This window comes from Glandiceps talaboti, chromosome 7, assembly GCF_964340395.1.
Source record: "Glandiceps talaboti chromosome 7, keGlaTala1.1, whole genome shotgun sequence".
Taxonomy (NCBI): Eukaryota; Metazoa; Hemichordata; class Enteropneusta; family Spengelidae; genus Glandiceps; species Glandiceps talaboti.
In genome coordinates, this window is record NC_135555.1 from 10503931 (window position 1) to 10530725 (window position 26795).

General features: G+C 34.8%; 3 protein-coding genes across 3 annotated transcripts in view; 1 reads left to right on the plus strand and 2 right to left on the minus strand.

Annotated features, from left to right (window-relative positions):
* Positions 1 to 1004, minus strand: part of LOC144437692 (twisted gastrulation protein homolog 1-A-like) — a 9966-nt gene extending 8962 nt beyond the window's left edge. Inside the window, exon 1 of the mRNA XM_078126696.1 lies at positions 476 to 1004. The gene's annotated coding sequence lies outside the window, so the exon portion shown is untranslated. The remainder of the gene's footprint in view (positions 1 to 475) is intronic.
* Positions 1005 to 2404: 1400 nt separating this feature from the next.
* Positions 2405 to 19739, minus strand: LOC144437159 (mitochondrial inner membrane m-AAA protease component paraplegin-like). The gene is made up of 17 exons (XM_078126028.1): positions 19449 to 19739; positions 18018 to 18117; positions 17554 to 17643; positions 16350 to 16498; positions 15463 to 15579; positions 14378 to 14482; positions 12955 to 13090; positions 12283 to 12431; positions 11881 to 12010; positions 11420 to 11528; positions 9513 to 9642; positions 8772 to 8934; positions 6729 to 7039; positions 6095 to 6167; positions 5148 to 5308; positions 4390 to 4467; positions 2405 to 3885 (listed from the first exon to the last, which is right to left on the minus strand). Exons 1-17 carry the CDS (start codon positions 19635 to 19637, stop codon positions 3682 to 3684), a joined length of 2394 nt encoding a protein of 797 aa, XP_077982154.1. The 5' UTR covers positions 19638 to 19739; the 3' UTR covers positions 2405 to 3681.
* Positions 19740 to 26319: 6580 nt separating this feature from the next.
* The window catches only part of LOC144437904 (uncharacterized), a 40639-nt gene continuing 40163 nt past the window's right edge, over positions 26320 to 26795 (plus strand). The window contains exon 1 of the mRNA XM_078126936.1: positions 26320 to 26354. The gene's annotated coding sequence lies outside the window, so the exon portion shown is untranslated. The remainder of the gene's footprint in view (positions 26355 to 26795) is intronic.

Consider the following 26795-nt stretch of genomic DNA (forward strand, 5'->3'; position numbering starts at 1 on the left):
TCCCGATCCCCCAGAGCTTCCCTGGAGAGTGTAGGTATAAGGTAAAATCCCCTTGCCTGGAAACTGGGGTCCTCATACCCTGATCCCCATCGGCGTTACATGTAATCTCAAAGCAAGCATTGACAAGTTATTCCATGAGCCCCGTTGTGACATACTGCAAAAGTCAGTTGAGGGAAATAAAGAACGTATATCGTTAGCAGTACAATGACCCATGCACACAACCTATTTGTCGCCGAGGGACTAAACTTTGATTTCCTCACACGTACGTACATACTCACTCTGTCCTACTTCAGATAAGTCTGCCCGCAAACAACCATCCTTTCTATGATTAAGGTCTTTGAGAAAATTCCTGATGAATAAGACTTCGCTTGAGTAAATCCCTTCTAGATAAACTAACATACCAGGAGTGACTTGATAAACAGAATGAATGATTCCTAATGAGCGAACAACCAGTACGCGAGACAATAATACTCACTTTTCAACTTCGTACTCTTGCTCCTGAGTTTATGTCACCAAAACCCGGTTCTCCCGATCGTAATCCGACAAACACGGTCACATTTGAGGGGATAAAATCCCCGTGTGAAGACCGTGAACTTGCGCAATCTAGAAATACCGACGATCCCCAAATCTTGCGGTTACGTACCACACAGAATGTTGTGCATGAAAAAGGACTTCACACAATACACATGCACTTTCCTCCAAGTCCTTGCTGTATTGTGAGAAACCAATTACTGGCTACATTATTCATGTTGTTAATTTCCGTCCTTGGAGCGTTGATTGGTCCAGGCGGAGGAAGTGTTTACAATTTAGTGAAACCTAAGAACAGTGCAGCTGTGTGTCTGGGTGTCCCACTGGCTGACTGTTCGAGATTCCTCAGCTTCGGCTGATTGGTGAAAGTGTGTCGGATTCACTCGGCTTATTTCCGTTGCGTTGTCATGCCATCATAGACAACGACCACACACGAACAACACATGTTACTAGTAATTTACTAGATATACATACTAGTAACATGTTTATATCACACACAAGTTTGTATCTGTAATACTAAGCTAAAGCATATGCAATGACATGTGTACTGTACCTGTATATGCCGTAATAATCAAAATGTGCTGAAAAAATCCTCTCATTTCAGATGGATGATGGATTTTCATCACCTTATAATATTGGTTCATTTTTGCTTATATAAGATATATGACAACATTTAGTGTGAAAATTACAATAAAATACAAATGTCGGAATAAAATTACAAAGATGATCTTTTTGTGACTATTTCATTCATGGACAGCCTCTTTACAATCACCAACAATCCTGCCAACTTCGTCAACACTGAGGAAGAAGACCACCTAAAAAGTTAACAAAGAATGCCAAATCAGAGTCATTGCAATGCCTGTTGACAGGCCATAGCCATTTCTGTAAATACAAAACGCCACAGTTTTCACTTAAAGTATACATATAATGTGTGTAGTAAAATAAACATCCATAACATGTAATTTGTACAAGTTAGTTCACTTTAGCTGTTGAAGATTGCAATCATCTTGAATTTTATCCTTTCAGGCAAATTACTGAATCTCCTGCAAGAATGTGGTATTTTTACTTAGTACTATCTGACTTACAACTCTGATTGTTATGTCTACTACTGCAAACATACTAATAAGCCAAGCATACTGTGATCACCAATCAACTACTCCATTCATTCATTTGTGTAGTGACAGTTTCATTATGACATTCACACCACATGATGAGAGATGGCGACCACTTGTTTTTCAACGTTTACGTTTTTTTGTGACAAGTTAGCTGCCACTAGAGGGCGTTATATAACAGAGAAGTTATACCCGGTCTGAAGCTTTGCTATTTCCTTTTAAAATTAGTCAATTAACTTTTTCTGTTGATGACTACAATTTCAAGTACAAGTGAAAAGTTTGTGATAACCATAATTTTCACCTCTTAATAATAACAGTATGGCTGGTGTAATTGGGAAATAAACACCCACAGAATTCTCAGTAACTACAACAGCCTCATGCTCAGAGGGTCAAAATTGAAGGTTTAGCTTATTCTCACACACCTATAGTAATGTAGTGAAAGTGAATGTGACGACCAACAAATCCAATGTTTGTTATTTTTATGACATGCCTAGGTGGTAAAATTCTTTTTCAGGAGCAAACGATAATTCTAACAGATGTACGAACATGTATTACTTCAGTCTGTTGCTTGACAATATACATTGTAAAAAACACAAGGGGGGTTATCTCTTCTCTCTCTCTGTATTGTGCAGAATCTATTAGTATTAGCACTAAATTTCAACAAATTTGACCAATAATATTTGTAGTAAGAAATTGCTCTGAAAAAAATAAAAGAAACTTTCAACAAGTATAAGATTCTGTACAATTTAATTTTAATCATACTGTCAACACCACAAAAAAAAAGTTATTTTCATGTGTGTCTTTGAAATCAGTCATCAATCAGATAAAGTGCCCGGTTTTGAAAAGTTAAACACTTCCATATTTGACTGTAGTACAAAGGTAGGTAGGTCATAATTGTGACACTACTACACACATTCATTTATTATTGGGGTGTATGATATTTGCATTCAACAACACAATCAACAGCTGTGTAGATAACTGAGAGTCTTCATTTAAAAAAAGAAGAAGACTTTACAATGTAACATCTACATTCAAATGACATAGGTATGACCAGTACCTACTGCATATATTCACTGTCAGGTCTTGCCTCCCCACAGTCATAACCAGTGTGCCCTCTAATGATAGCCAAACTTTGTTGTTGTGAATCAAAATGATAAAACCTGGCATTTCTTGTGAGTCACCACATAGTAAGAGATAGGGGAACACCAAATTTTGGTGCATCACTAGAAAGTGTGTGCATCAGTGGCACGTCATATTAGCTTAGTAGACACACTGTGACTGACCACATAGTAAGAGATAGAGAGATACAAAATTTTAGTGCGTCACTAGAAACTGTGTGCGTCAGTGGCGCATCAAATTGGCTTAGATTGCACACTAGTCATAACTTCAGCCGGTAATCACTAAGTTTGGTCCCCTGGTTTTTCACTGATCTCTTGTGTTTGTTCTTTTAGTTACTGCTGTGAAGCAAAAGCTGTTGGTCATTTTGATTTACTTTTTGCATAACAAAATAACCAAGATTTGCATCTTTTATCAACGTTACAAATTTTCAGTGAAATCTTGACGTCATGATGGTGAACAATTTATATTTAGTCAAATCATAATGCATTTACATGAAAAATTACAATAGCTGTAACTTGAGCTATTAATGCAGTAAACATCTGTGAAATAAACTGTTGAAACTTCTGCTGTTACTTTGTTTAACCCAGTTAATTTCCTTGAGGCTTAGACAATAAACCCACACATTTCTTTTATTATCTCAAACGCACCAGGTAGAATCTTTCATATAAAAAAGTTTGGAGAGAGATTTTAAGAACTGTGATGTTCCATGAAAATGGTTCCCCAAGGCACATTCAACCACAAAGACTTATAGAAGGGCAATTCAGTGAGGAGGTGAATTTAATTACTTCTAGTAATGGTTTGGTGGATTTTTTCAGTGAAAAGTATCAGATCTGGGGCTTCAACCATTAGTTTCTTCTGTGGTCTTTACAGATTCAATTTTCATCACCATACAAATTTGAAAAAACTCAAATTATTTCACTGATCAGCTTGGAATGTCTTTATCATTTTGATTAGAGTCTTGTTTCTTAGTTTTTTTCTGAGGTTCATCCCCGATGTCGTCATCCTTTACACTCCAGTCCCAGTCTGGCACCTGTAACTTTGTCTTTTCACCATATGGTGGTGGACCAATCAAGTTCACCATATCATTATAATTTATTACTTCCTTGTCCAATAAGGTATTAGCAAGCTGTTATTTGAAGAAAAAAATATACACAGTTTTTAGATTTGTAATTGAAATTGAATTTTGGTGTATCTGCTACTGAGATTGGAAAAACTGCTATTGGCACTGGAAAAACTGTTAATGACACTGGAAAAACTGTTATTGACACTGGAAAAACTTCTGTTAACACTGAAAAAACTGCTATTGACATGGAAAAACTGCTATTGAGACTGGAAAAACTGCACTGGGAAAACTGCTATTAACACTGGAAAAACTGCTAATGAAACTGGAAAAACTACTATTGAGATTGGAAAAACTGCTATTGACATTGACATTGGAGAAACTGCTGTTAACACTGGAAAAACTGCTATGACATTGACATTGGAAAAACTGCTATAGACATTGGAAAAACTGCTATTGACTATGGAAAAACTCTGGTTTGTAGATGAAGCCAACATCAGACCAGCTGTAAGGATAGTAGGAACAAGTAGTAAATCTCTAAAACTGTCTGAATTAAGGAGACAAACTCACCAGTTTCAATTGTTCTTTGTTTTCTCTCAGTAACTTTTCAGCATGTAGATATGCCTTGGCTACAAGCTGTCTTGCTTCCTGTTATTTCAGTATTAAAAATATGTATAAGTAAATTTCCAAATTTATTTGGTCTTAATACGTGGAATTTGTCTGCAAGTATTTATCACGAGTCATATTGATACAACCAGACCAGCATTGAGGTGTTCATCCATAAATAGCGCCCTCACAGGTAAAACATATCCATGTTTCTCTTCTATTTTCCATGGAATGCTCAATTGTTCTTTGCTGTTGAACTACCGGTACTTCATGTTCAACAATATTCTGTTCTTCTTTTTGTCGAAAATTTCATTTGCTATCAATTTATTTTCATGGCAAAACTTTGAGAAAGTAAGTGACTTGTTAGTATCGTGTAAAATGAACATGTATATCATCTGCCACACTTTTAGATATTATTCCCCAAATATATTTCTTTGTTCAGCCAAGGAAAATACGAGTGACCTAAGGGGCCTTTGTCACTATGAGTCACTAGACGAGTAGATACAACCCTTAGGTCATGAGTATTTTCCAGCTGAATGAAGAAAAATATTGGAGAATAACATAATTATACCAGCGCCAGTAATATCAAAGAAAAATTGCGGAAATTTTGAACATTTTGACTCATATTTCGAACACAGCAGAACCAGTGACATGTATCTCACATGAAATCTTTATATACATGAGGTCCTGCATACTATTTCACCACAAAGGACATAACTTACCTCATCCATGAGGTGTGCCAATGCCTGACTGAATGGTTTTTGACCAAGTTCATTGGGTGCTTTTTCAGGAAATGATACATGGCCAACTTTGTCATTCATACCATATGACTTAATCTGTGCATATGCCATCTTGGTGACTCGTTTCAAGTCGTCTTCAGCACCTGCAAGTAAAAACACTCCATATTGTATTTACAGAAATAGAACTTGACAACACATTTCAAGCCATCTGTACGATACGACATGTCATGCCACATCCCACATCAGTTAGCACTCACATGGAAGGCGGGTTGTCTGATGTGTGAGGGCTCCCTTCGTAGTGTACCTAACAGACCACTTCAGCGACTGTGTATAAAAACAATCCATACCACATTTACAGAACTAGAACTTAGTCACTTGTTCCAAGTCATCACCACAGCACCTATGTATAAAAAGAATTCAAACCAAATCCAAAACTTCCCAAAACTGTTCAGTTTACAGCAATTGCAGCTTTACAGTGGCCATATGGATGAAGACTTGGTATTTATTTTGGATTTTTTAATTTATAAAACAATGTTATCATGGCTTTCTACTTGAAAACTCAAAGTGAAACAACATCAACCAAGTTTGTCTTTGTAACTCAATACATTGCAAAAAGCTCAACAATGTGTAAAATAGTTTGTTTATGTACATACAATAACAAACATTTACACATTTATTAATCTTTTGTAATTTATTGAGTTACAAACAAGGACTTGGTATATTTTGTTTCACATGGATATTTCAAGTAGGAAGCCATGATAAAATTGTTTTATAAATTGGACATCCAAACTAAATACCAAATCCTCATCCATATGGCCAATTTACAATGTAACTGCACAGAATTATCTATCTACATATCTCATAACATGACAGCTATACTGAATGTACACTAAGTTCTTTATAATTAGGTATTGTTGAAAATGTCATACCTGTTGTTACTCTGTTGAAGGTAATTGCTTCTGCTGCCCTACCACCTAATGCCATACACATCCTGTCAAACAGCTGAAATATGGGATTAAAAAAAAACAGAGTAAGAACTGGTAGTTACTAGCTATAGCTGTAACCTCTCTTCAGGTCAAATTCATGTAAAACATAATGGCTGTGGCAGGATTAGGGTAAATTTAATAAGAGGTAAAATGGTGTTGCAGCAATTTCTAGTAAGTTCATTAACTTTCACAGACAAGTGGAAATGAAACTGACATACAATAATACACATATATTGACACACACAAATTCCTGAACAATCAATTTTATAAACATTCACTATTCCACAAGTAATTGTACTTAAATTTATACCTTTAGTTTGGAGTACTAAAAAGGCTTACATTTCTAACTAATTATGAGACTTGTTAAATTTGAAAATCATCCTATGTACAAAACATGACTTTCTTTTTTTATCTCATATCTAAATGTCAAATGTTGATGTGAAATATCATCTCTGATGAATATGAGACATGCATTTTTACGTCAGTAAAGTATATGCCAATACAGCAGATCAATATCTAGCATATAATTTCATTTTTTTATTAATTCTAACATTAAATGCTAAAGAGTGAAGCGTACCTGTGCAGTGCTGTATAGATGCTGATCTGAAGGTAGGTACTGGGCAAAGCCTAGAGCTTTGTTTGTTCTCGGTATTATCGATACTTTCATGAGAGCATCTGTGTGTTGTAATAACCATCCAGTCAGGGCATGGCCTGACTCATGATAGGCCACCACATTTCTCTCCTCTTTAGACATAACATGAGATTTCTTAGCAGTGCCAACTGTTACTCGCTCTACTGCATACTCAAAGTCTTGGGCAGTAACACACTTTTTTTGTTCTCTAGCAGCAAACAGGGCTGCTTCGTTGCAGATGTTGGCAATGTCAGCACCTGGTGAAACAGACATGAGATAGATAAAGAGTTTGAATCATCTTAAATCACTGAAAATCTGACTTTGGGGAATTACTGATTCTTTTTTTTTCATTTATTTAGTGACTCAGAAAACATTAAATGTTAGCTATGTCAGCACCTGGTGAAACAGACATGAGATGGCTAAATAACGAGCAGTTATTTCTTTGTTACTTTAAAAATCTGAGAATTTCTGATTTTTATTTTATCAACTTAGTGACTCAAAAAAAACATTTAAAGTTAGCTATCTGGTGAAACAGGCAAAAAGATAGATAAACAGACTGTGATACCTAAGAACTTTTATCATTGTCACAAAAAATTTAAAAATCTCAATTTCCAATTTTTCCTTTTATGACTAAGAAACCATTATACAACAGTATAAAACACACCACAAATTGTAGACTCATTTTCAAAACAAACTTTCTTTCTATCTAATATACTGGTACAATACAATCTTTAGACTAGAAAACAATCAACATAGTACATAGTCAAGCAATACATATTATGTTTCAAGTGCCAAATGTATTGAAGAACAACCCAACACTAGATATTCACAATATTGTGTACCTCAATATACTACAATGTTTATCTTGTGCTAACTAGGTAATTCTACCTGAGTTCTGTGGTTTCTATTTTACCTGGATTCTCCATCAAAACTATGGTACAACATAGGGAAATTGATATAGGTTTTAGCAGATATTCCTTGCCTCCCCATATAGTGGGCTTCCCAAACCTTAAGGTAGAATGAACCTCAGGGACAAATTTCTCTGAAAATTACAATGTAAAGTTCTTCAATTCTCTCCAAACTTTGCCTTATGCAAGTTTCTTCCTGGTATTTGGGGTCCTCCATCTTGTTTTCAAGGAATGTGTCAATCTGTTGTTTTTCCCATAGAATTAACACAGTAGTCGGCGGCCATATTGGATTCTAAAATGACTGAATTTTGATATCATTATGACCTCAATTTCAAAACTTTGTATGGTGACCCCAGATTTTTTTTAATGATTTTAACTGAGAATAGCTTGGAGTTTTCTTGAGCAATGTAACAGTAAAAGTGTACAGTTTTAATATTTCTTAGGTGCATGCTACCTTAATAAAACAGAAAAACTGTGTGGTGTAGATTTCTTTTAAACACACAACATAACTACTAGTCTTGCTGCTAGACGTTCGGGCTTTCTTTCGATGCTATAACTATAAGCGAACGAAGTTCGCATGTGAGGGCCTGCCCGAACAGTCTAGCGAATGTCATTTTCAGACCGGACATTCCATTGAGATTACATTGAGCGGTGGGTTGGGCCATCTATGCATATATATACTTTAATATATTCAATAACCTATGACCTTGGGGAATATCTGCATGCAAGTGTTGACAAACACATTTACGTCATTACTATGGCTTATCGGTTTATGGTAATTGTGAGTTTGATGAGTGTGTAGACGTTGTCATTCACACATTTCAGTTAACGCATTGGTGGTTATTTATACAAGCCCCTCCTTAAGATGAATATGCATGAAAATTTAGCTATTGTCCTCTGTTTGTGCTTGTCGCTAATACGGTTCTCTGATTGGCAGTTATTTATATCCTGATGACATTCGCTAGACCTCGGATGTTCCATCCTCGATAGCGTTGTTCGGCTGTATGTCGTATTTTATCGGAAGAACATCCGAGGGCTAGCTGATAGACTACATAACTACTAACAACTAGATAAAACTCACCACTCATGCCAGGAGTCAGTTGAGCTAATCTTGGCGTGTAGAAAGAAGCTTCCTTTTCAAGAGTTATAGGTTCTAAATGGTGTTCAAATATTTCTTTTCTTTCCTCCAAAGTAGGCATACCAATAAAAATATGTCTGTCAAATCTGCCTGGTCGTAGTAAAGCCTGAAATCCAATAAAGACACTACGTAAAAATGACTCCCATTATTGAAAATTTCGTTCGGTTATCTTATCATGTTTTGTGATAAAAAATAATGTATGATTCATTGTTGGGAAAATATACTACCACTACATGCTATGTTGGGCTGATTTCGGATTACAGTGATATGTAATAGTTGTTTTTCATAAAGACAAAAGATTATATATTTTGACCACTAGGGGTGCTGTTTGGATAAGATTTTCGATTGAAAATTAGGGCCAGAATTCAAGCATGGTAGATTTCTGAAAAATGTCATTTCTCCGTATTTCACACCAAAATGCAATGCTATCCTCAGCCAACTTAAGTAATTTTTTTTCGATTTTAGACAATGTAATTTTAGGAACTCACGAACTCGTTAAAGTTTGTCACATGCATTTTCTTGACAGCTTCATGTACTGCCAAGTTACTGTCATTCATGATGAGCTAAGAAATAGCTTACATCTTATCTAGTCTAGTCTGATCCCTCAACGTGATGAAATCTTGATGTTAACAGACAAAGGATGTCCATACAATGTCATGTGCATAGCACTCTATCAGTATTTACCTTATCAAGTACATCAGCTCTATTTGTAGATGCTAACATTATAACACCTTTCTGTGTTCCCATACCATCCATCTCAACCAATAATTGATTCAGTGTTTGTTCTTCTTCTCCACTACCACCAAAAGAAGTCCTTGAAAAGAAAAAAAAATCCTCCTTATTTCAACATCCTAGTGGTGGTCCTGACAAAACACACCCTCATACTAGACATTACCCCCAACTGGCTTGATGCATGGAAGTTGTTCTGCAAATTTAAGTTTGACCTTGAAAATGAAGATTATGCTCAACATTCTGTCTGAATAGTAACCATACTGCCTCTAACAATGTGGGTGCACACATTTGCATGGTGACGCTTCCAGCTATACTGAATGATTTGTTCTTTGACCTTGCAAATGAAGGTCAAGGGCAAAGTTTTAGATGAAGGTCAAGATTACAGCTTTAATATCCAGCTTGAAAGCTAACCTCTAAAAAATATAGGTGCAGAACACTTGAATATTGTCTCTACAGACATAACTTCGTAATTTATTAACCTATTTGCTATTTGACCTTGAAGATAAAGGTCAAGGTCAGAGGTTTAGAATCCAGTGTGAAAGCTGAACCTCTAGGTGCAGACACTTGAATGGTGTCTCTACAGACATAACTTCATAATTTATTGACCTATTTGCTATTTGACCTTGAGTATGGAGATCAAAGTAAAAAAAAAACCACCTCATAACTTGAACATCCTAGTGTGTTTTCCCTCATTTTATTTACCACAATTCTGTTTGTCGAAAGGTGTTTAAGGTAGCAAGAGAGTTGTTGCATGATTACTATTTCAAACAAAGACAAGTTTCTGGCCTAGATTTATGATGACTTTTATTGGTTTCTGATTCAGTGTGAGAGAGGACATTTGTGCTGTCCAAAAATAGTACTTTTGACATAAAATATAACAAGAACTTCTGCTACATAAGCCTTAGTAATCTGCTAAATCCATGCTGTGGTTTCTACAACTGTAATGTTTGCCAACAGATGTTAATAATGACCTTTCACTCACAAGAGTACTTGCCGTACAATTTTTGTGCATGAAATGTTCATAATTACTCGTCTACTTCTACACTAAATCACCAAATCACTAAATCACGTCAAAGCCTATTCAGCAGCTGGACGAGGGTGCTACCAACAAAATACACCTACATACATGTCTAGTCTATTCTAAAGACTCTTTTTGTAATAAAAAGATTGCAAACATGTTATTTTGTTTCAATGGCATCCTTGAATTGCTGTAATGCTGGAAGTTCTATGAGGATAGTTCATCCCAGTCCCTTAGTGTCCTTGGGAAAAAAAACTATATGAGTTATTGTTTCTATTCAGGCATGCATAATGTTGACAATGTTAATAGTTCAATGTTCTATTTTTCTATTTCTTGGTTAAAAGCGTTCTATTGTAGTGGAAGACAGTCCTTACATATTTATTATGTCACATATAGTACTGGTACGCTTAGATGCTATTCCCCAATATTTTTCTTTGTTCAGCCAAGGAAAATACAAGTGACCTAAGGGGGCTTTGTCACTACGAGTTGTTAGACGAGTAGTGACAACCCTTAGGTCACGAGTATTTTCTGGCTGAAAAGAGGAAAATATTGGTGAATAACATGATTATACCAGTGCCAGTAATATCAAAATACAATCTGGGAAAAGTAATGGTAATTTCGACATTTTGACTCATATTTTGAATGCAGCATAACCAGTGACGTAGACACACATTTTTGTGACACAGGCGCGTGTTGCCATGACGTAGAACGACCAGAGTATATATTCCATATTTTTTAGTTCTAAATGACTCATGCATGGTATACTAAGACTTGACATCCTGTGACTTAAAATAGCAGTACAACTCCTTGCAGGAAATCATGTATTGTTTCATCAACTTACGACTGTGATCTTTTTCTGCCTATCGCATCTATCTCATCCACATACACAATACATGGTGATCTCTTTCTGGCTTCTTTAAACAGATCCCTTACTCTGGCTGCACCTAGACCTGTTAATTAGAATTTTGAAAAGTGCATTTGACAGTGTTATCCACAAGGTTGGGTGATCACTCAGTGGCTGATATGATGAGGTCATAGGGTGTTGGCTGTAATCTTGAGTCTGAACTTATACAATTGAGGATTTGGATGGTTGAGTAAGTCAGGGGAAGGAATGACTTGTATATTTGTATATAAATATCTTCTACAAGTCAGTCCAAATTCTAAATACATCTACAATAGCTGGTGAGGATCTGGCTTCCTGCTCACAATCTTCAGGACATCTGTTCATATTGTGGTGTACAACTCAGACTACTGAATGAATCACAAAAGTTTGAAGCATAAGTTTTTATTGGTTTACATTACCTCCAATCATTTCAACAAACTCAGATCCAGCCATGGCTAGAAACGGTACATTTGCTTCTGTTGCCACAGCTTTGGCTAGTAAAGTTTTACCACAGCCAGGGGGTCCAAGTAGTAAAGCACCTTTAGGCACCTACAAAAATAGGACACTTGTCATGAAATAAGAGAACACTTAAATAGTATGGATAACATTCTGGGACAGTTTGACACAATTAAACATAAAACTTGTATTTGTATGCACAGCATAAAATTATTTCAATGACGGTATCCCCTGGTTACAAAGTTACTTTGGAAACTTTGATGTGTTCTGTAATATATGTGATTATCACATATTTGAACTTTGGTAAATGTCTTCCAGGAAAACCTCTTCCAAGAAATGTACGAAGTGGTTCTAAACTTGCCCACCTTTGCTCCTAATTCTTGGAATTTCTGGGGTTGTTTCATGTAATCCACAAATTCCATTACTTCCATCTTAGCTTCCTTCAATCCTGCAACATCTTTGAAACTGACACCTTTGTTACCACCTTCTTCTACCAGTGTAAATTTGGCTTTGGCTGTGGAAATAGATACATGGTACATACCATATTAGCTGGCATGAAATAGAGACATTTTTTAGCTACAAAGTATCTACTTTCAATTAACATACCTGGATAAAATATACAAGTACTGCCTTGGGCCAAGCTGTGGTTCCTACAAGACTAGGAGATTAATTATACAGTAGCTACAGACACAAAACGCTGGTCATAGTTCAAGGAGATTTGAGTTACAACACATGAAAAAACACTGGTACATTTGCTTGCTTGTGGTAAATAGGAATGAGACAAGGTTCATGCAAAGACATACAATGTAAAATAGTGCCAGTAACTTAACAGTAACTTTTGTATCAGTTGCATTGTTGTTTTATGTAATTTTGTCCTCACATAGTCTTTCCTTACTTCATTCAAGTAAACGAACCAGTGTTTTTTTGTGGGTTGTAAGTCTGTCTTTTGGCTATGGTTTAATTAAGACTAAAAACAGATGTAACTGAAAATACATGCGAACAAAAACAGAGTTAGATATTTGTATTGTAGTACTTACTGAACTGTGAAAATGTATTTTGTCCACCACCTCTCACAACAGATCGTAAAGCATATACAATTATTGCTAGTAGTATCAATCCTACAGTCAACGTTCCAAACCAGCTGTCTGTCTCACGATGATATTCAATTTGAATCTATAGAAAAGAAACATACATGAGGAGACTAACAATCGATATAAAACACTCAATTTACATCAGTTTTCCAACTTAGTTATTTTCCAGATGTGTTGACCAATGAAATACATTTTATTTGTCAACCCACCTGGTTTTTAATACATATTTCTTACCTATGTAATTGAAATGTTACAACAGTAATGTGATTGATTATTCATTTGCTCAATTTGCCAGGAGTCAAATCCCATTTTCCAGAAGTTTCAAATTCCAGCAGTCCTTTTAAAATTCCAGGAGTTTCCAGGAGTATATGAATCCAGGATGTAATTTCCAGACTGTGCCACTCACAGTCCTTCTAACTCTATCCTAGCCCAAACCTTGACTCCCCAGCTTTGATATAAATACATATATTTTATACAGCCAAGTTCTTCATTCATATTAATGATAAAAAATCAGATTTAACTTGGGGGGTCTCACCCTGTCTACCTCTATCCAAGCCCAAACCCTGACTCCCTAGCTTGATAAAAATATGTATCTTTTATACAGTCAATCCATTGTTCTCCTACATTCTTGCAGTGTCAATATGGTGTTTGATTTCACGTACACTTGCACTGGTGAAAATTTAGCAAACCATATCTACAGTTACCGATTTTGTAAACTCTGAAAACTGCCTCTCAGCCAATGAAGTAGATTATACCACGCAAGTCAGTCAAAGAAACTGAGGGATTTTTCAGGGCAATGATTATTAGGAGTTGGCACCTGGAGAAATTGCCCACCTATTCTTGCCTTTTCTCCAGCTACTTTTGTTAACACCTCATTTACTTAAAGGTAGAAAGTCAGTAAGAAAAGTCAGACAGAACTTCGACATTTCAGCAAAGTATTAAAACCATACATTATAATACAAAAAAACTATTAGTAAGAACACTGATTATTACATTTGTAAATATACAGGCAATATTAAGTTCATGTGGTTTAAAAAGAAACACCACTCCAAGATAAATGGCATTTCCATAAACGTTGGGTTCTGGAGAGTCCTAAGTGCATATTACCTTAGATAAATATTCATGAATATTCAATGTGCATCTAATACGTATGTATGTATGTATGCTAAGTCCCATTATGCAACAGTGGACCAGTGTGAGAACAGCAGAGGTGAAACAGAGTTTCAATTTGGTGTTTCTTAGCTATCATACGTAATTTATGTGATGTGTAATCATGAAATGGCTCATCAGAACCCAAAGTTTATAAACATACATCTACATCTATTTGCTAGAATGGCCTCTCTAATGACCACAGATTTCTATTTCTTACTCTATCACTGGGGTCAATACCAAATTCTTCCTCAACTCTTCTGAGTTTCTCTTCGAATTTGTTTATGTTTCCAACTCTCATTCTGTAGTGGCCCCGTTTGTTAACCTAGATCAACAAAAAACACATGGTTGGTTGTTACAAAGCACATGGTTTCAGAAAACACATTTGTACATATGAATGTTTCATACATTAATATACCAACATTGCAGTTTCTATCTACAGTGGTAATCAGGGTATAATGATATGCATAAGATATAGATGACGAAATAGCCCAAGTACTAAGGTATATGTTTCAGGCAAATATGGCCACCCTTCAATTAAAAATTATATAAACTTAAAGTTATGCAGGTATCCCAGTGTTTTTTTTTTGTTGGGGAATAACAAAAGAATGCATAGCAACCATAATTCTAAAGTCGATGTTATGTACTCTTAGTTCGCATTGTTATTCCGATTTTTACTGAAAGAGTGAAAACTTTGAGATGTTGGTATTATAGTTAATTTATATGCTATGCATTTATATTTATAAAATTACATGCTCTATTGTCAAGGGTTTACAGTTATTTAAATTATAAGTTTATTGGTATTAAAAATGTCCTTATAAAGTTCAGGAATCAAATGAGAGATGTCCTGACAAAATGCACAAAGGAAAATGAAAATGTCAAAACCACAACATTTATTCTTCTCGGGGATTGAAGGTAATTTAACTACCAAACTATTGGTTTTGAAATTGCTCAATTTAGCCATGTGAATTATTTAAGCTACAGTTGTTTTTTTAATTTCCATAAACCGAATAACACCTTGTAAATTTGGTTGTCAAATTATGCTTTAGTAGTCTTGTAGTAAGACGCCAGACCTGTGCTCAGAAGGTTACTAAAAAAATGTTGAGGATGACGGTGCCTCTGAAGCTCTGGTGTAGTATGTAGGCAAGCTCTTGACATTGCCTTTGGTGTTATGTGACCTGTCATTGATTTTAAAGTTAGCAGCATTGGCAAAGGGTCTGGCAAACTAGACTATAGTCTAAGTGGTCTGGACCTCTACTCATTCTGAGCTCTGATATCATGAGATGATATAATGCATTGACTAACCTCTCTGCCAGAGAAAATGGCACCACTATGTAAAAAGACATGCACCACATCAGCTGCAGCTGAAGAACTTTGTCTTTCATCCTCTGTGTTATAATATGTAACTCTTACATGGGATACCTTGTAGAAACACACAAACAAATTGTTAAATTTAAAAAAAATGAAGTGCTACGTACTGTCAATTATTACATACCTGTATACGTAATAAATAGTCAACAAGTTCGGGAGGGTTGTGTGCAAATAAACGAGGGGAGGGGGGGGGGGGGCTACCCAGGAATCTTTGGCACATAACCCTACCGAACGAGTTGTCTATCTTACTTAATACTACGGTGTGATTGGCTCAAACGAACATACAGGTCACACCCCTAAGAAAGAGTGGGTTATGGCTCCATATAACCAACAGAAATCAAGGCCTCTGATTGGCCAAGTCGGTCTAGCCCTAGTATAAAAATAAGTATGCAATCGTTCCACATACACAAAATCATGTGAACGGAGAGTTGCATTTTTGTTACAGAATTTGCTGCTTTGGATAAACATGTAATAATAACAGAATTGCATGACTTGGAAATGTCAGTTTGGGTACCTTGAATATTTACACACGGCCTTGCAACGTTTTCTGCTGTATTTGATTTAAACATGCTCCACTTGTGAAAGTGCAGCCACAGAGCCACAGAGAACACTGCAAACACTCGTATAAAAATGCCACACACACACTGACATTCTTCTGTCATGAGGCTGTCATATTGTGATGTTTCCAGTAGAGACATCACTCCTACATAAATTGTACCTGGCAAGCAAAGACTTCCCTCTGCTATCAGGCTTCTAAAACCTTAGAAGAGTAACTAGATGTCTAATTTGAGTTTTGGATCACACACAGAAATGATGCGTACCTCTCCTTTAGACAACATCTCATTCACAAATGTCTGCCAGGATATATTAGGTGCATCATCATTGCCATTAAGATACCTCAATGCAGTCAGAAAAAGTACCAACATGAGCAGTATATGGAGGTAGTCTCCTTCATTTCGTTTTACTGGATCTGTGATAAAGGATTGAAAAGAAGTTTTGAAGACATTTATATATATTATTTATTCATTTTACATAAAATAATTTGAGTGAGTAGTGTTGTGATGAAAAACAACATGTTTTATCTAAAGAACAAAAAAAAGAAGAAGAAGAATACTTGATGATCTCAACCAAACAGAATCATAGTGGTGAGAATGGGTGGCTTAGAATATGTTGTCAGTTTGAACCTTGCTGCTGCCATTTGTTTTTGAATGGGCAAGATTTGAACTATGACTATGCCCTAGTCAACCCAACTGTATTACTGGGGACCTGATAGGACAATTTAGTCCTACAGAGGTTGTAGGTATTGTAAGCTCCAAAAGGAGACTCTGAAGGTATAAATGACTGCTGTATTGTTATAGGTCTTATACTGCTTGTATTTTCCTTTAGTGGCATGAAGTAAAATATATCTACCCCTATAAATGTGGAGTCATGATGGGCGAATGGTTAGCATGGCCGGCTTGGAATCTGCAGGTTGCAGTTTCGAGGCCCATCACTGCCATTTGTTTCTGGATGGCTAAAGTCCTTGGGCAAGGTTTGAACCATGACTGTGCCTTAGTCAACCCAGCTGTATAATTGGGAACCTGGTAGGATAGAGGTTGCAATGTGAATGCTTTAATCCTATGTGCTTATAAAGGCTGCAATGGATTGTATGTTCCCAAGAGCGTTGAGGAAGTATAAAGGGCCGTTGTGCTGCCATTGATGCATGCCAAGGGTAATAATTGTGAGTGCCTTGAGCTCTCATGAGGAAAGGCACATTATAAATCCACATTATTATTATAATTAAATGTCATTTTATCTTTTAGTTCAGAGAGTGATGTAGAGTTGGTTAGACTGTGGCATATTGTCTCACCTGTTCATTCTCTATTTTCAATGGTCCTTCATACAATTGCAAGTATTGTTTCAAATATTATGTGAACCTGAGTAATAAATTCAATGACTCAAATGAACAGGACAACGTTGAAATCAGAATATGGGTAAAGAGTTGAAACAGTGACAGAAGCACAGGTACATGGTTCTTGAACTTACCTTCCTCATCTTTAGATGGATCTTGCCTTTCATTACCTTGGCGATTATCTTGTGATAAACTTGAACTGGTACCAAAGTGTTGTAATCCACCTACAAGTACAGTGTAGCGTAGGAATATTATTGAGTGAAGGTAGTCAAATCTGGATGAAAAGAGACACCTAATTCTCTAAATGTGTTAGTCAATTGTTAGTGACAAAGTGTATTCTATTTATGATTGCTTTAGTTTCTGCAAAGGGTGATAACTCTGATAGTGAAGAATACACGAGAACTTCAATGGCCAGTTGCAAACTTGGAGAACTAAGCCTGTTGCATACTCGGTACTCGGTGTGTACAAGTACAAAATAGTCACTTTTGATTGGTAAATTAAAATTAAGAGATTTAGAGAAATTAACAGTAATTAATTTGATTTCTTTTAAAACTTTCGTCTGAAATTTAATAAAAAGCAAGTTTGAATTTAAACTTACCAAGCAGTTTTTGTATGTCAGATATCCTGGTCATTTGCGACCGAATCAATATTCCATGGACTGCATTTACTTCTTGGAAAATCTTGCGTGGGAAACTGTGCTACTCACAAAGCAAAACGGTTAATTAATATAAGTATGACTATCTACATTACAGGATATAAGATTATTAAGAAATCTTCGGATCTATGAAATAACAAAGTTGATAGCATAGGTTTGATGCATGTTTCTAGTAAACAATGTACAGTGTTTATTAGGATCAACTTTTACGAATGGAGTAACGAAGCCCTTGGGAAACTGTGCTACTTACAAAGTAATCTGTTAATTAATCTAATTTAGGATTATTCATTACGCAGGACATAAATATTCAGATCGATGAAATAAAAAAAGTTGATAGCGTACATAGGATGCATGTCATGTGTCTAGTAAACATTTGTAGGGTGTTTAATAAGGAAAAAATAGGATCAAGTTTTATTCAATACATTAAAGTGGCTAATGGATGAGGTTTCGGTATTTATTTTGGGATTTATAATTTATAAAACAGCTCAACTATGTTTTCCTACTTGAAAAATCAATGTGAAACAACACTGTGTTTGTATCTCAATACAGTGCAAAATGCTAAAAAATGTATAAAATGTTTGTTATTGTATGTACAACAACAAGTATTTTACATATTTACTAATCTTCTGCAATCTATTGAGTTACAAACAAGGACTTTGCATATATTGTTTTACATTGATTTTTCAAGTAGGAAGCCATGATTAAATTCTTTTACAAATTAAAAAAAAATCCAAAATAAATACCCACTCCTCATCCATATGGCCACTTTTAATGCTTAATGAAGTCCTACAAGTAAATTGGATTGAGTCAATTAATGAGATAATTTCTAGAGCCTTTAGAGTTACTTGTTGATTTAACATTTTTAAGATCCGTGACAACTTGAGGGTACTTTATTAAATGCATACCGTACACCTTGATAATTACAGAACAAATATTCAGTTATTTCTAATCTGAATATTTGATTTGGTAAATATATAGTGAACATTCAGATGTTGGCTGCACTGTATACTAGTAGAGAGGTAATACAAGAAACTAGAAGTTCATTGAACTACCCTTGTCGTCTGCTAAGTACTGTTGACAGTTACTTTTTTGTGCAGTACCGCTGAAATGCATTGCTGTTGAAATTCTTTCTCTTTTTTGGTGAAAAGCTACAGAAGGTTGATTTAAACGGCATTGTAGCTCACTGTTTTTCTGTTTGACAGATTAAAAAAAGTACTTTATTCGCAAATTGCATGGTCATGTAAGGAGTATTGTGAACTGGGATGATGTAACTTTGGACGAGTGCGAGAAATGTACCTACCAACAAAATAATGACGTACGCTTTATATTTTAATCTAGCCTCTTTCATTTCGATAAAATCACATCTGTACTTACCATTTGTCGTTTGGTTCTACCACTTGTTGTCACCTCAAAATACTGTTGTTTTCTGTTCAATTGACATTGTTTACATCCAGCCAAACTATTTACATAAACCTTACGCAAGGCGAAGGGATTCCCCAGTCTTCCTGCATTGGCAGGGTAGATTCTGGAAACTGTCCCACCACAAAACAGTCTCTGGTACATTATTAAAACTCTGCACTTAAATTATTTAGAAAACTAACAAACTACGCCAGAAATTTCGGTTTACAGAGGAAAAACATAGTTTGAGACATTAGCGCAAGGAGGTCGCCATTGTGAATGTGGCATTGTGGGTAAATATAGGTAAAACAAAACTACTCAAAATTTGTTGTGTTTAGATGAATCATTTTACGTTTTCTTGTAGGATATTCGACGATTTACACATCCAGAGATAACAAAATTCAATAATGATTCAGAGAACATGTATTTTCCAGATGAAAATTTATAGCCAATGAGAAGGGCTGTTACAAATGTTTTTGTTAAGGAGGTCATATGATGATCAAAAGCCAATAATACAAAGGCTTTTTACCGCGTAAAGTCAAAGGCGCCATGTCTGATTACGGTGGGTACCTTAGTTTTTATGAAGATTTTAATAATTTTTTAGAGAAAGAGGATGATTATGATGAGGTAATTGGAAGATCACCAAACGCCCCAGCTGCCTGCCAAATATTGAGGCTGGAATCGTTTGCGATCTCTCCAAACAACTCCGACATCCTCGTAGTACCGTATCTCAAACATGGCAATGTAGTTGATGGAAATCATGGAATGAAAGTGATGAGGGATTTTGTTTCCCGGGTGATGAGCCACCTAGGATCACAAAATTGAGCTTGGTACTATCACTTAATATACTGTTGTTCTAATAGCATGGAAAATTTCATAGATTTACCACGCGTGTTTTACATTCATTGTGAACTTCTTTTCATACTGTCCAGAATGCAGGAAGGGACCAATGCTTTACACCGGCTGTATTACTGTTCTCTGTCAAACTTTATTTCCTCAAATTTGTCCAAATATATCTAGTCTCACTTCGCATTCGTTTGTTGATCATAAATGCAGAACAGATTCTGATTTTATGATGTACCTTGTGTACACATATGTGCAGATTTTAACGAATTTGTAATTAATGTGGTTTAAGTCCAACATAGCAGTCTGAACAAAAGATATGGTTTCATGATGTGCAGCAACAGGTTGGGGGCATGTCCAAATTCAATGAATACATTAAAATACAGGCACAACCCTGTGTTTGCTGGTAAACTCCAGTGTCCTTTATTTACTTATCATAGTAAATCACAAGTACCAAGACTTCTTTTCGTCCTAATGTTGAGTACTGTAACATTCAAATTCACATTGACAGGTACTCAGTGTACTGTTATGTATGTGGCAAACATATGTATTGAAAACCCTAATTGTCACCTAAACTAAATCTTTGACCTTGCGGGTTGAAATTTGAATGTTTAACAATGTATTTAGAAACCTTGATGTATTATTTTGCCATATTTGTTTAAAATCACATCACACAAATCAGTAGAACTGAAAGATGAATTTTATTACTATAATTACTCACAATTCCTTCAGATTTAATCCGAAAGAGAGTCACGCAACAATTATGAAGCTAGAATAAATTATTTTGACTTCTAGACAGGCTTATTCTGAGATCATAGCAGTAAGTTTTATGAGGTAACAGGTCTCAGATAGTTTTATAGTCATATTTTCAATGTGGTGAGTAAGGATAAGTCGTATGTGACGCTAGAATAATTTACTCTCATCACAAAGAAAAAATAGACAAAGCTGTCAGGATTTTTATCGTGCCCCTGTAAATACAAATATACATCACAGCAGATTTTAGCTTCTACAGTACAACAGTTCATCACCTCAACTATTTTTACAACACTGCTTGGTGTGTTTTGAATTCTGACTCACGTTCCTTTCCTTTGTTACAGGTCTAACAACATAAGGGGATTTTTTGTACCAAGGATAATACCAATGCACTGCCTAAATTCACCTTTGGATTTTATTGTTCATTAAAAAAAGTCGTCCGTTTGGGGGTGTTCCCCCCATCAAACCATATGCTCGTTTTTCAAGATATGGCAGAAAGAAATTCTCATCAAAAGAAGGTAAGAATATATCTAATCTTAAAACATTTGTATGTGATTTGTATAGAACACAAAAGTGCCAGGTCACCATTTAATGGCCTGTATTTCTTTGTGATATAATAATGCCCTGTTATATATGCCTGCATTTAGTTACAGTAAATTAGTATGTGTGTTGTTAATTTGTTTTCTAGTATTGTACACATTTCAAAATTTTGTACATTGAAAATCTTTGACTAATCATGAATGTCTCCCCCCCCCCCCCTTCACCTCTCCCAGCCCCCAGCAACAAATTCCTCATATGGTTATTTGAAGTACAATTTACCATTATACTTAGTAACTACCCTGGTAGCTCAATGATTTGTTGACAATGTTTCTATTTGTAGAACATATTTTGTTTCTAATTACTCAATGATATGCTCAGTTTGATAATGTTAATGACAAGGTTTCATGTTTTTAAAATTGCATAGTCTATTTGATCGGTTTAAATGTGAACATATATTTAATAATAACAGTTGTAAATTACATTTTTACAATAATATATTGATAGAGAAGCTGGGAAATATTAATGAAATTTTTTTAAAAAAAATGGAAATATTCAACAATGACCTTGTTTTAATATAAATGTTAGCTTATTAATCATTTTAAGTTCATCATGGCAACAATTTATATTTTAAGAATCGCCATGACAACAGGGATCATTCAGTACTGAGCTTAAAATATCGTATTGGTTTCATTGCCACCACTGTATGCTTTTTCTCCTGTTGAGCTCAATTATAGGGTTCCTCATTAGCTCCAGTATTTCCCTAAAGACTGCTTGTTGATGTGATTCAGTCAGGATTTGTCATTCTGTGTTACCTTGTCAGTGGAGGATGAACAGAAACCTGTGCAGTAATCATTTGTCAGTCACATACAAAACATTTACGATGTTGAAAATATGTGGATTTCAGCATACCTGTCAGGTAGTCTTTCTATGAAATTGACATACAGCAAATTTGATTCCCATTTCCTTTTTTTTCGCAATGTTGTGCCAGTGTTCACATATTTGTATTGGGTTTGTCATCTCAAATCAAATCGTAACAATGGTTGTTGTGTTTTAACTTACACGTATGTATATGTCTGTATACATTTGTATTTATCCGTCTAGATTGTATTGATTAAGTTACTGAGTGTATAATGTATTTTCTCTCTTATTTATACTGTTCCCTGTGTTGTGTATGAGCAAAGTACATGCAGTAATTCATTATCAATATCTGGAAAAGCTGCTAATCTTGATCCGCAATCTCTGATAGCTAACAGAATCAAGGGACATTGTTCATGCACTTTGAAACAAAAAATGTATAACACCAAAAATTCAACGATAAAATTCTGTCTGATTTTTTAAAATTTCAACACAAAATTATGTGAATATATAGCATAATTATTCACACCAGAATGTGAATTTAGAAATTCTACAATTTCTCTAGATGTGTGTTTTTTTTATGATGTACAAGCCAGTCAGTTCTTATATCCATTGAACCATAAATATTACAAGTAATCTTATCAGTACTATCTATAAATGCTTGTTTTTTTGGGTGATTTATTTATAGGTCACAGTTTGAAAAGCAAAATAATGTAGTTTGAATTTAGACTATGTGTTATGTGTGTAATCATTGAATGATTATATTTTGTGGTACAATTGGAACACACCAAGGTTGTATGGTTTCATTACTCTGGTTCCATTTTGTGTGTATGGAAATTGACCAGACGTAATTACAAACTGCTATTCTATGTTTAAGTTCATGTTAGGCAATCATACAAGAGTCCTGCAGGGTGTAGTCTTGTCAGAGAGTCATCAAAAGACATGTCAATATCTGTCAATGCTGAAATAGGGTAATTTGTGATCGTAAATTCTGTTTTTCTTTTTTATTCAGTTCTTTTGCTACCAGGTATAAATGTCACTGATTGAACAACATTGGCATTGTTGAATTTTTTTTTCTTTCTTTCTTTTTTTTGTGTAACATGCCTGTAAGTGTACATTTACATTTCCAAGATTGTCATTAGATTATATTCTATTTGGTAAAAACAGCTGTGTGTTTTTATAGGAGGAGACTGAAATTGTAAATTTCAAAGGTCGGCATCTGTAATGTTAGAGGTCATGGTAGGATCATATGTAAGATCTATTTGAGATAAGACAAGGTGACTTAAAGGATGGTATTTCTCTTCTCTCTTCTCCAGGATAAGCAGCTAATCATGAAATCACCCGCCCGTCAAGAATCTAAAGCATTGAAAAGAAAATTGTTTTCATCCTTTCCAGCACTTCCAGAAGACGAAGGTAAATGTTACACACCCATCAAATATTTCAATGGCTAAAAAAAATTAAATTAATTATTTCGTAATTATTCACCATCATGATAAAATCTCAAATATACATCAGTGTCAATATTTCTATATTTGTGGATACATTGAACATCTTAAACGTCTCGGTGATTTCAAAATATCTATTCTAAGCAAAATTTGCACAATCTGAAATTTCACTACAACAGCTTTCCCTGCTATCTTGAATTGTATTTTATGATTATTTACTATAAATCAGCTCAAATTTTAGTATCAACTGTATTTGAGCATTATAACTTAATCTGCGAAGTAAAATTTCAATATTGGCTTTCTCTTCTATTTAAAACTGTATTTTTACGTGTAATTTAACAACTAAATGTGTTCAAACAAAAATTTCAGAAACAGTTTTTCAGATTTATCAGTAACTAAGCTCGTGTCTCCTACTGAAGATAATATCTTTTGTGAAGTATTTTAAAAGTACTGGATTTTCTAGCTCTTGTTAATGGCAAAATCTAGGTCGCATTGACCAAGATAAAAATATTTATGTCTAATTCAGTCACAATTTACTGTCTATTTGTTCAATGTCTGCTTGGCTCTAATAGCACGCATGTAACATTGAAACTAAAATTCATCACATCGGCTCTCAAGTATATAAATTCCCTTCAAATTATTTTTAAGAAGTCATGAATTAATACACATAATATGTTGAAGAGGAAAAATTGATCTGAAAAATATATATGCTATTTTAAGTAAAATTGATTTTGAGCTCCACATGTAAAATTTAAGAAATATAAATTAGTAAGTTCCGTTTATAAAAATTTCAATGGTTCTGTTTTCTTTGTTCTTTGTTTGTAACATATTGAGTTACACTAACACAGAAACTACCACAGTTTAACAAGAAAGAAACAGCAACTGAATTGTGGCCCTGACTGAGTAGGCTGTCTGACTCATTTGTTGGCAGTACAATGCCTATTTTACTCTGCGGAAATAAGTTGACATAAACCCAAAATGAAATACAGTCTTTAAAACAGAGCAAGGCCTTGTAAGAATGTCTGTGTAATATAGATGTGTTTTGCTAATGTTTGTTTTTAAACAGTGAACAATCACAACATTCAGTTTTAGTGGATGTAGCATGGTTGGTTAGATTGAAATTTTTTAAAAGTGAACCAGCTGAGTATGTATGCTTTGAATGAATGACCTTCAAAAGACAGGGTTACTTGGGGTCAGTGTACAGACAAGCTAAAAAAAAAAAAGGACAGGATATTAACTGAACACTCCCTGGTTTTTACTTGGAATTATAAACATTAGATCAAGTAACTTTGTGTCAAGGTTCCTGTTTTTACACATTTTCTGTTTCACATTTTTAATGCGTTCTTGCAAAAATGTATTCCAGAAAGCAGGACTTGAATTTAACTTTTGGGTTTGGTCATCAAATTTATCCAAGTGAACTGTTTCAACTACAATTTTCCATTGATTTCCATTAGTCTAACGGACTAACACATTGTAAATTTGGTAGTCAAGATATAATATTTTGTAGTCTGTATGCCTTTCACTCCTGCTAATTTCAAGCCCTGTAAAAAGTCAATTTCACAAAACTCTCTGAAAACCCCTAACCCTAGATTTTTCCTCCTTTTGTTATAATTTGGTGTATAAGAGAGTGATTTGCGAGGGGTTTAATTCTTTTGTAACAAAGGGGTTTGTGGGGGGGGGGGGTCTGGTAAAGAGTCCAATTACGTAGAGAATTCACTTCTTTTTTGAGTTTGAAACCAAAGTAAAAAAAATTCTACCAATGAACCTTGCATAGATTTTAACAAGCTTGCTGTCCTTAACAATACACCAGTGCCCCACAACATGCATTTTAGTATGTATAGTCAATTTATTGCTGCGTCATCTTATGTTTTGAGGCAAAACTACAAAAATAATATCAGTTCTGTCTCCTTAAATATTAAATATTTATAGTAAATAATTGTCTTAAGATGACATTTTCCATTTTAAGCATAAATTAGTTATGGACACCAGTAAATGCTCCAAAACTGTCAATTTCTGTATTTTTGTGACCAGATAAATTTTTTCAAAATGCTGTGTAATTTAAATATAAATAATAAGCATGTTCTTATAATTTTTTGATGTATTCTTGTTCATTTGTGATAGTTTATGTTTTCTCAGAAATGGTGTAAAATTAACAAAGGAAACAAGAAAATAGCCATGATCCTTTGTTGAAAGGGATGCTAAATATTTGTCAGCTTGTTGAGATTAAGCAGTAAAACGATAAAAAAAAACCCTGAACATGCTCTAGGTTTGTGTTGAACATAATTGTTGAAGTAGCATGTGAGTTGACTTTGACCGTTTTGAGGGTGTGGCTAAAACAAAACATCAAACATTGAAACAGCTGGGTCATGTGATGTGTTATCAATCATTCTTGCTCTACCCTTTTGGGTCAACTCTAGGTTATACAGAACGTGACATCAATCTCCAGGTAAGCAAATCCCCATTTTGCCCAAATTTAATACTCTCAAACACATTTCCAGTTTAAAAGATTTACGTCAAACTCATAAACTAAAATGTTTACAAAGTATTTTTCTTCTCTTGAGGCAGACATTTTTTAAATCAGCATTTTTAGCTACCACTTTGTGAATTTAATATTTAAAAAAGACCAAATTCCAGAAAAATTTCTCTTTTTGGAAACATTTTATAAATTTTATCCATATGTTGAGATGCTGAATTGCAAATTGAAATTCAAAACTAGAAATCCACCAAAAAATTTGATTTTTTTTGTTAATGAACATATTTTTAGTATTAAAAGTCCACATATTTAGCTACCAAATGTGATTTAAAAGTTGAAATTAAAATTTTCCAAAATACGTGCATTTTTCTACTTAAAAATTATGCCCAGTTTCTTAAATTGTAAATTACACTT

Coding starts and splice junctions, on each gene's coding strand:
- LOC144437159 (XM_078126028.1), bottom strand. CDS start 19,637: ATGTACCAGAGACTGTTTTGTGGTGGGACAGTTTCCAGAATCTACCCT. Junction 18,118..19,448: donor GTAGAACCAAACGACAAATG/GTAAGTACAGAT, acceptor CTTTGTGAGTAG/CACAGTTTCCCACGCAAGAT. Junction 4,468..5,147: donor TGGCACACCTCATGGATGAG/GTAAGTTATGTC, acceptor CTGAAATAACAG/GAAGCAAGACAGCTTGTAGC.